Source organism: Homalodisca vitripennis, chromosome 1 (assembly GCF_021130785.1).
Source record: "Homalodisca vitripennis isolate AUS2020 chromosome 1, UT_GWSS_2.1, whole genome shotgun sequence".
NCBI lineage: Eukaryota > Metazoa > Arthropoda > Insecta > Hemiptera > Cicadellidae > Homalodisca > Homalodisca vitripennis.
In genome coordinates, this window is record NC_060207.1 from 99,016,481 (window position 1) to 99,028,259 (window position 11,779).

Genomic DNA, 11,779 nt, shown 5'->3' on the forward strand with positions numbered 1-11,779 from the left:
AGTAAATTACAATATAATAGTATTAACTAAAGAGCTTACTTTCCATCTCAGTAAACATATGTGTGGTAAGGTAATTGAAACTTTACAGTTGTGTGTTTTTGAAAAATAACTAGGAATGTTTACTTGGTGTACAATATGGAGAGTGATCATAAACGTGATGCATCTCACGCTACCATAATCTAACCTGATATCACAATATTTAGAATATATTATCCAAATAATGATAAGAAGAGAAACAAATGTTTTTGTACAACAAATGAGCCACAGAAACTGCAGTCCTTTGGGTAGGGCATGACGTCAATATATCTCTCTAATTGGTTCTATCGTCTCCAGTAAATGGTACATCTGTTCTGTACAACAAACTTCAATGACATTAATCTGGTTAGAACCACTAAACAAGTAAAACCGATGGTCAAGTTAACAGTCATGATCTCAAGTGGAGCTGTTCACATCGTGTTCCAACAAGAATTATAATATTCTGGTAATGAAGGAATGAAATATAACCATAGATGGAACATAGATAGGTCGTTTTGGATTGGCAAAAAATGGTTTGATTATTTAATTTTTAATTGCTTTAAGCTTTAGTAATTTGTAATATTTTCAAGAGAAATGTATTCGTTCCAAAACATATGTATTACTTAAGCAACAAGTGCGTTTTGAAATATAGCATTCGTTTTGAATGTAAATATTTAATTGGATTTTTCCCTTACCAACCGTAAATTATTGAACTGAATATTTTATGCTCTAATTTATGCTGTAGCAAAATATTTTAACATTATTTAAAATGTTGTGAATCCAAATATTTAAATGGGGATTAGTTGGAATGCTTCGGGTCTGGAACAGTAAGTATTATATCGTGACTAAATTATTTCAATTCCAAAGTTTTCTAAAAGTTCGTTTTACAAGTTGTTTGAATTTAACACGCTCGAAACTTTATAACTGAATATACCTCTAAATGTAAGAAGTAAGATTTTAAAAGTTAAAACAGGGTTTATTTTTTCATATAAACGTGTTACATGAAAAAAATATAGGCATGAAAAAAATTAAAATGTAGGCAGTAAGATTTAAGTTATTTAAGTTATTATTATTCATTATAGTAGATTAAAAGTTAAGATAGAGTTTATATTTCCTTCATATACAAGTATTATATATGAATTATACATGAAATTCAGATTAGTTACAGTATTTACAACTCAAGAATGGTTGTGCCGATTATAATGATTTGTTGGATTCGTTCTGAATAACAGAATAGCTACTAAAAAAATATCATAATATTTCACGGAAAAAAATCATGTAATAGCAAATAAAAATATTATTTGAAATAGCAATAATTTTTATAATAGTATATACAGAAAAATATTACGTGTAATCTGTTCTGTATAAACATTGTTTTATGACAGTGCAGCCATATGATAAATAACTTAACCATTTTTCAATTTATAGTCTTGAAAGCATAGAGTGAGCTGCGTAACAGCACTTCCTAGTTCAACCATTTCTGCTACCACTGTTGAGCACAGAGTAAAAAAAGTTCCGATATGAAAAAATTAAAAGCCTTAATAGAAATATACTTTTAGCTGTAAATTATAACAAACATTAGGTATACAGTGCTCGGACAGTACGGTAATGCAAATAACAAAAACAAAGTTAATATCTAACGTTTAATATAAACATAAAGATTGTTATAAAACCCATCTTAGTTGTCTTTGGACAGAAATAGGTTTCTCAGACCTGTTTATGTATATTTTTTTTCTTGGTCGAGAAAAATAAGGCAAATTAAAGTATGCTACAAAAAATACTAAGATTGGATTACATTATAATGACCATAAATAGACACTTTGTGACATTTTTTATTGATCGTGGCGACAAGGCAAACTCAATATTGCCCGCAGAAATAGAATGTACTCGAATTATAATTACTCACACACTTGCAAAGCCTACGAAATTGTGTGCGAAAGCGCGGGTATTTAATATTTGTAATAAAGAGAAAAAGTGTCCACTGTTAGTTATAAATAAGTATTTATTGACTATTGACTGCAGTAAGTATACACAGCTTATTAAGAGCTATTTTTTTCTACATCAATCAATGTATATGAAATTACAAAAATAAATAATAACCTAGCTACATGATGAAGTAAAATACAGAACTCAACAGCATAGTTTTATTTTTCATTTATAGAATAGTGTTTTATAATCACTAACTATAGATTTTATTATAACATGACTGTAATACAGTATTAGTGTTAATAGACACATCAATTGAGACTCACACTATTATTTGTTAGTCTCGTACATTAAATCTACGTTCTACGAAGGAGTCAGTTATATTGTTAATGTTGTAAGATGTCAACGACAGTATTAATATTATTTGAGTTATGTTTGTGTTTCATCTGTTTTAACTAAGAGACCACCTAAGGAAACATTAACCTTCACACCACAATTAACAAAATAAATATTACTTATGGATGTGAAAATGTTGTTTGATTAACTACTTGACCTACATAAAGCTGCAGAAATAAACGCGATCATTGATTGACGATACGAGTATAGCCTGTCATACGGAGTTTCTTGTAGTTCTGGCTGTCTGCACCACAATACATATACATCTGTATATTATATAACACAATACATATACATATGTATGGTATATAACACTATATATATATATATATATATATATATCTATCTATATATATATATATATATCTATCTATATATATATATATATATATATATATATATATCTATCTATATAGTACATAATTTACAACAGAATGCAGTAAATACAATTAGGGTGATAAATTCCCATTTAAAATTGCCAACTCAAATCAACATCACAACTCACCAACCCTACTCCATCAACTACAAAAACACGATGTTTTTGACATGTAATAAGTAGTTATAATATAAATGATAACAAAGAGTTGAGATTCAAAGATATAGTTAATAATAAAAACATAAAACATAATTAACTTTATTTAGCATACAACTATGCGCACATGCATACAATGAGCATACAATTGTAAAATGAATAAAATGATAAATAAGACTAAATAATAATTATTACAGACACCAATTTATTATCACCAACTCAATTACGGTGTATTTACAGCTATTTTTAGTTTTAATAACCAAAGCGGAAGAGTAACTATGGAGTTTATTAGCACGGAACACCAGCTGACAGACGGGCAAGCGCAAGCACATTATCCAAAGGGCTAGTTGATTATTCTGATTGATAAACGTACGTAACGTCCTGAGTTATGACATGTTTGATCTCTCGGCTGTGTGTCGGTGACCTCCTAGTTTGGTCATAGCACGTACAGATCATACACGAGTATATATATTGTGGTTACCAAAACGGGTTATCAGCTAACATAAAAACATTTCAATATTTTCTCTATAGTTTATAATGGTGGCTGCACACTAATAGATCCTCAGCCACAAATAAAAATAATTCGCGCATTGTGGAACAGTACTTTTCTGACATGATAATTAAGTTCAAAATAAGACATTGAGAGCAAACAAATATTGTATGAGGATAGCAGTATAATGCTTAACCGTGATATTTTATTAAAATTTAATAGAATGATACTGTTAGCGGAAGCAAAAGATTATTACCTAAAATATTCTGGATGTACGAACGGACTTTATAGTTTTTGTTGATAAACGCTCCAAATATGTCTGTCAATTAGTCCTCAATTTTCTCCAGGTGCTTCACACAGCAGTGCCTGGAGTTTACGGTTTCTTCCAGAACATTTCTGATTTAACTGAGAGTTTAATGGTCGTGCTTCTGACGAAGGTTTCAAATGATGTTGAACAAGTGATTTACAGAACTGGCGAGAAAGAATTTGTTACAAGGTTTGCCTCTCTTCACACGATGTAATCCCCCTCTACAAGCGCGCTCAACACACTTTGCACAGCCTAATCGCCACATTTCCTTAATTTATTATTATTTGCTTGATAGAATTAACTAAGTGTAGTAAAATGGACTAAAATATTTTGTTTAAAAATTTATCAGTATTTAATGTAACAGAAAATTCTCACCTCTCTAGTAAAGTGAAACTAACTTGAAAATGTACAAACAGTAGAATATATTTTTGAAACTGCATTAGATGAAGTATCAGAGACAAAATTTTGAAGCAGTAATATTTAATGGCCTGGTAATGGAGAGATGGCTAGGTTAGTAATTGGCTCTGAAACAGTTAGCACTTTGTAAAAAGTGTCAATATATTGGTAATGATTAAATTAACGTGCATTTCAAACTGCCATACTCTGTCTAATGGACATTAGCGTGTACATAGGAATTATTCATAATAATAATAATTATTTATAATGGAATACATCGTTAAAATATAACAAAAAATTTTATTTCAAATTGAAATAAAATAAAAAATAGGTTTATACGTTTTAAAAATAAGACAAAGATATCAAGATTAACACAACTTAATTGCATAGAATGGTTAGATTGCGTCCATCTGCCATAACGTTGTAGTGGTTTCACTGTGCATGACACAGTACGTGGAAAGTGCGGTCAGACTACACGATGGCTGGACAACCGCACTCACTATCTTTCCCGACTGCATTAGTGAGCCTTTGTAGAGCACTCAGGTACAATAATTTAGCACAGCGTGAAATTATAATAAATACTGGTTTGTTTTTCGTGAAGAATCTCAATGCTTTACGTTGAATTGTATTGAATTACTCAATACAATAGAGAACAACGTTATAAAATTATGAAACTGTTTGTTAACACACGTTTGAAACGAAACATAGTAATTATAAGAAACAAACAACAAATTGATTACCAGGGTGAAGTAGTTACCGTTAAATTTATTATAATTTATGTAATACAATTCGAATCGGAACACAACGTGGGACCAATACATTAGTATGCATTATTTTTCACCTGGTTTTATATTTAGTTGATGTTTGAGCCAACCTTAGGCTATTGGTCTATGAATTACTTTTTTCTGCTGTCTTCAATTACCAGAAAGCAATTAGTATTATTCGAAACGGACAAAATATATTACAATAGTTAATAGTAGATTAAGTTATTTCTAATTTATTGATCTCAAAACACACTAAAGGATGAGGGCTATTAAAATAAATGTTGGTGTGTTTATAATAATTACTTCTAAAAAATATATACAAATATCATTATTTCTTGGATTCGAGTTGAGAGGTAGAAGCGCTAAAACTCATTTTAATATTTATATGAAGTTTACACTGGCTAGATGATTTATTTTGGATTACAGTAGGTATTATTTAATTTCACTGATTTAAAGTTACCATAATGTAATGTTTTATATTAAAATTGAAAACATAAGTGTTTAATGTTCATGCTCAATCATTTTACCTACAATACTATGGAGTATATCAAATTATAAAGACCTAACGATGGACGAAATATTTTACGTTATAACAAATACGACATTGAGACTTAACATAGTTATTACAGCTAGAATAATTCAGCTAGACCAAATTTATTCATTCCAATTGTTTTAGATTAAATTAAGCGTTAAATGATCTTACTTTCATAATTGATTGTGTGTTCTACTAAAAAAAACTTTAATTATATGCATATGTTTTACATATAATCTTGGTTACGATTTTCTTCCAACTCTGAAGAAGGAGCCTTCCTCGGGTGATAAAATTTCAAAGTTATTTAGAATAGTATACTTTAGTTGCATACGTGTTAAAACGTATGCTAAGTATTATATCTTTTACATACAATGGTTCAAACACAGAATCATCCTGATAATTTTTTAATACCATTATAAGAAACGATTATATGAACTGACAGTTTTATTTCAATTTGTTGTTAATGTGTCTATGAGCCTGTCAGTATTGCCTAAAAACCTTCCCCTACGAATAAAACATATAAGATTTACTTTTTAATTATATTTTAGCGTAAAACACTAAGCTTATATTCATATCATATTGAGAAGAGTGCAATAACAATAAAAAATATACATTTCTCATTTACTGACCAATTTTATAAAACTTTGATACTGCCATAGATTTATAGTGGGCTACCTGCCTTAATAAATTATACATTGTATTTCATATAAGTTATTAGTTTTAGTATCTTAAAATAAAAAGGAGTATGTGTGTATTTTATTTCATAACACGAAAAAGTAAATTTATATTATAATAAATTTTGTTTTTTTTATTACAACTAAACAATATAAGAACACACTTTAAAAGATTTTGATTTACATCAGATGAGGCTTTAACAGATGGCTGTCCACTATCACATTTTGTCATTTTTAATTATTTACTAGTCAACGTATATTTATGACCATCGTAATTTTTACGGTGGCTCGTCTCCCCAGTGAATCCATGTATCAGTGTATTGTATAAAACCATAGATTTTCCAAAAATACGAAATATAATGATATGGTACACATACTTTTTTAGAAATTTGTACTGTGTACTTGAAAACTGCTCGATACCTAAATACATAATACAATTCAGTGCCATGATGTAAATTTTGTATTACATTCTGAAGTGAAACGTGAATCAGTAAACTAATAAATGTGTTACAGTCCATTAACGAAATAAACACCAATCTTCCAAATGGCACTAAATTTGTATACCACTAGCTATATCAGAAATGCCTATCCGACAAGAGAAACTAGAGCAAGATAATTACATTCCAAACGTACATCAAAGCGCTTGCCCATTCCAAACGTTAATTTCCCGAATTGAAAATGCTGCATAGTTTCCACTCTAATTGATCATTTTGCTGAAATCAAGTTTCATTTTAATTTCATTTGACATTACAACGGAACACTTCACGGCTTTAAACGACCCTTTCATTGTAATTAGATTTTTATTACTACTGAAATTATAACATCCGTAATGAAGTGAAAGTTCGGAATAATTTTCTACAATCTTGCAGTTTACTCAAGAATTACTTTTAGTAAATGTTTTCTTTTAAAGTAAAGCTGTTTAAAAAATATAATTGGAACTAATAGGAAGAACCATGCATTCTTCTCTTAAAAGGCTGAAACTTACCTGAATCCTATAAAAGGCTAAAACCTGTGATAGGGTCTATGAGGTCTGTAAAATAGGACTTAGTTTCGGTCCCCTGGACTGCAAGCACTTATTTGCAAAGAATATTGAATTCAAAGATTATATAAAGCTCAGAAGTTCATAGGAACGGTGATGTCTGAATTAAATTAATAGATTTTAAATGGTTTAAGAAATTAAAAGAAAATTTGTTACCAAGTTATTGCTTCTTTTTTAAAGTTTCTTGTTAGTAATTTGGATGGATAGTAGGAATTTAAAATTCTGTCATCGTTATAGGGGTTTTTGAAACATGAGAAAGAGGGTACATTTAAATCCTAGAAACAAATTAATCTATTCTTGTGACGCACAACTTATAGTCCTTTTTGTCTTAAATATGATTTAACAATTATACACACACTTGATGTATAGTTTGGTTTCTTTTCCCTCTACTTTTAAAATGTGGAGTTCTATTGGAATCATCCATAGAAAGTAGAGCTATGCTAATTACTTAACAGTTAAAAAGCATATAATTCAAAAATTTTCTCAATTAATTATCATCGTTAGTAATATATGGCGATAAACTATCTTGAAACAAATAAAAGTATCTGTATAAATCTGACTGAAATGTCAAACCTAATAGATATAAACAATAAATCATAGCTCGGTGCAAAATGTCAAAAAAAACTGTAGGAGTCTACAAATTTTTGTATTGTCCAGACATGCATACGTTTTGGAGTTCAATACTTTAATTAAACTCCTCATTCAACCAGACGAAGTTAGGGTTGACTAGATAGATCTTTAATTAATTTTTGAATGAAGGATAATGAGGTATGTTGTTAGATAAAACGAAACTAATGCAAACTTAGCGATCGAATACGCGTATCAACATGGTAATTGAAGCTAGGAAAAATAATATTTTTCTGTATAGTAAAAAAGTACACAAACCCCAGGCGCACAATGAGCTCATGCACTTCGTATTACTAAAGGTTATTTTCCAGAAATTAAGCTATAAAATTGCCGCAGGAGTTAACCTACTTTGTATCTAGGTTTTACCACCATTCGTAAAGTAAACAATTACTTGGAAATTATGCTTTCTGATGTGCAATTTACTTACAATATTTATCTGTTTAAACCCACCGTCGAATAGTAAAATTACATAATAATAAACTACATTGCGAACAAGCAATGCACACATTATATCACAATCGTCCTACCTAACTTATTATTCATTCTGACAATAGACCATTCAGACATACATTATATCACTCACGCCTCTTTCACACAATTTACAGGCCCGGAAAGTTTATTTGTTTTGCTGGTCTTTGAAAATTGTTGGTTTCAATAATCCCAGCGATCCATCATAAACTCGCCAACTGAGTAAAATGCTTTATCATTAAAATGATGCATTATACATTTTTATTATTTTGAGCAAGGTATTTGAACATGTTTGAAGATTAGAAAATATTTCTGGTTTCCGAATTTTTATGTTATCAGGTCAAAATAGTTCATAATGGGCTGAAGCCCGTTCACTCACTAAATCCTTCGGCTATCAGTATGGAGAAGCTCTGAAGGAGACAAACGAAAGATCTCTTAAAATAGTACCTGTCGCGTAAAAGATCAAGATTATAGATCATGAATAATAAATTAGCGTTACTTCATAGAAAAAGTATAAGTTTTGGGGACGGATGACAGAATCCAACCCTACGGTTTTCAAATGGCAAAATATTAAGTGAGTGGTGATATCAATTTCCTTTCTGAATAAAACGTTACAATCCTAAATTTCAGTATTCCTATATACATTATTAAAACCTAATACATAACATTCACTTCCAAACATATTAAAGGTCCTGATGATCCTTTTCTTAAATTATCCAATCAATTTACATTTATCCATACACAAGTCAATAAAGAAAAATCTTCGTAGGCTCTCGAGCATGTTAACTTCATAATATGGAGTATTATATATTATCATACCATGTACACTTTCGAAATCTTCCTTTTACGAGTGGCAGCGGAATAATAAGAATACATGAATTTCATATGTTTGACCCGACTTACTTATCTGTGCAAAATACACCATTTAACAATATTTTTACAAATTGTTTTTCTGTTATATTAATGCATAATTACTTGCTTTCCCATGGATAGTTGTCGATTATTTCGGTAAGTATAAATTAGAACTCGGGTTTTTCAACGTATAGAAACTACATAGGCTTTGAAACACAAAACTAAAACGAACTTTTTAATTAAAAAAAACTAATATTTTATCTCTTTGCAACTTGACCATACCTCTCAATTTTTCATTAGTACCCTCTGGCTCGATGTATTGCACACTGAGTACGTACATCAATCGCTCTAAATACACAACGCAGTCAAAATGTGCTGCAAAACGGATACACAAGCATACGAGGAGCCAGACCGATGGATTTATAGGTCAGAGGTCTCACTCCACTTGGTGAACTATTCTTTAGAGGAATGTGCAACGTAACTAATACTGTATACTATCGTATATAGTAATATATATAGCTAAAACATTTTGATGCAGTAAAAAACATTACTATATGTCGATTAAGAAATATAACTGTACCTTGTCGATGTAGACTTAGGATGTATTATAGGACAAAAATATAGCGCCTATAATACAGCACGATGGTGGTGCATTAATCTTTTAGGTTACATTTATATTTCAACATGTTATAATATTTTTTTATTCTTAAACAACTTTTCTGATTAAAAAAAAAAAAGGAAAACGTTGTATTGTGTTACAACAATTTACAGCATTTAAAACAGAAATTTAAGATACATTAAATTTATTTTTCAGACTCAAGAGAAGATAAAACGTGTTTTTTTCAGTACATTATATACATCATATATATATATATATAAATATATATATATATATATATACATATATATATTATATACACACATAATTTATTTAAAGAAATGTAATTTATTAATTGATTTATTTACATACATATAACACTACTTGGAAAACTAAAAAAAAAATAAAAAATACATTACTCCTTTTAGTCTTCTTCCATCTCCCCTAGTACTGTGTATGCTTCATATAGTTATTTACAGTTGATTTTGTGTACGCCTTGTTCTTAGATACATTTAAATAATACATTCAATGTTTATAACTACTAGTATATTGACCAAACATGTGTTTTTATTATGCTTGAATACAGAAAAAAGTTTTCTCAAAGGTCTGTACCTATTGTTTTTTTTTAAATATACGAATATTAATCCTACTGCACACTGACTTGCACGATCTTAAGATAGTAGCACGCGCAAGATCTGTTAGTAGGAGGTCTAGCAGTATTTTACCATATTCACCTACGGTATATGTTACGGTAACATGTTCTTTTCTCACCTCCTTATGAGTAACGAAGGTGACAACTTTGGGATAGGCTTTCCGCGGTTCTGGGGGTGGCGGCTTGACTGGGGGCGGCTCGGGGGCAGTGTCCGACATCGTGTCACATGCCTCGCTCACTTCGCTCAGTTCTGAGACTCGGCTGGAGTTAGTTGTGGTAGTCAGCTTGAATCACATCACTGTACCACTGTATCATTAGAAGTTCTCTGGGTTGTGACAGTAACCACTGTTAGTTCCCGAAGGGAAATTCACTTCTTCCAATGAAACTTTAATATTCTACGCAATATAATCCAAGTACATTGATGCAATACTACACAAACTGAATAAACTTTATTTTATCAAGATGTATTAGGTTTCTAATCTAATATAGATTAGAATTACAAGGTAATATATATAATTGTAATATAAAGTAGATGGATTATATATCCATTGTAATTATGTTATAAATACTAATCCATTTTCTGGATAAAATTAGATTTTTCATGAAATTTCTAAAGACAACAAAATATCAAGAGAATGATTTTTTTGTGTTATTTATCCATAGAATACCTTAATATTAAATTTCATCTCACGTCAGTTGGAATGAAATGGTTAGCTGTTAACAAAATTTTTAAACGGAGCAATTTAAGCAATTTTCAATTTCCTTTGTAATAAACAGTATGTATGAACGTTAAACGTCGTTTACAAGTAGTGTCATGACTATTGCAATACAATACAACACTCCTTAGGACCCATTTAATCGCGACGAAATATATGAAAATGAAAAGTTTATTATGTTTTTTTAACTGTTATCATAATTCTTGGATTGCATAAGTACTTGTTACTTCTGGTAACCCATTACCTACAATACAGTATTTTATGTTTAATTAATAATATAACTACGCCATATGAAGCCACAGTAAGACGTAGGAGTATTAACTAGATTAATAAACAGTGTTCAGTTGCTTCCGAATGTTTAGGCATAAGTATATTTCGAATTGAACGGCTTATAAAATATTTGTTACATTTTTTTGAGAATCTGAGTTAGCGTTGTACACACTGTATAATTTGAGCAAAATATTGTACTTTAGATTTTAAATGTACATTTCATAACACAAGTAACAAAACATGAAGTGTATAATGAAGGTGTAAGTGTAAGTATGATTGTAGAACTGAAAGACCTAGAATGTGGTTTATAATGCAGTCGTGTATGTGATTAAACGAGTCGTTAAAAACGTAATACGGTTATAACCTGCTCAGGTGTATCCAAATAATAACACTCAGTGACGTTATTGCACAAAATTTCGCGAAATATCCCAACGAGACGCACACATAACCCGCGCTGCGAGCCTATGGAGGACTGATAGCGGGAACGGGTTGTTTTGGTGTCTGGATATAGCATGCCGAATAGTT

General features: G+C 30.2%; 1 protein-coding gene across 2 annotated transcripts in view; it reads right to left on the minus strand.

The window, feature by feature from the left end:
• The window catches only part of LOC124367534 (dipeptidyl aminopeptidase-like protein 6), a 170,188-nt gene extending 158,470 nt beyond the window's left edge, over nt 1–11,718 (minus strand). The window contains exons 1-2 of one of the 2 annotated variants that reach the window (XM_046824455.1): nt 11,619–11,718; nt 10,388–10,697 (exon numbers count right to left, since the gene is read on the minus strand). In XM_046824455.1, coding sequence (XP_046680411.1) covers nt 10,388–10,486 — 99 coding nt within the window. In that variant the 5' untranslated portion in view covers nt 10,487–10,697; nt 11,619–11,718. Of the gene's footprint in view, nt 1–10,387; nt 10,707–11,618 lie in introns of both variants that reach the window. The other variant, XM_046824444.1, reaches the window with a different exon arrangement.
• Between the last annotated feature and the right edge of the window lie 61 nt (nt 11,719–11,779).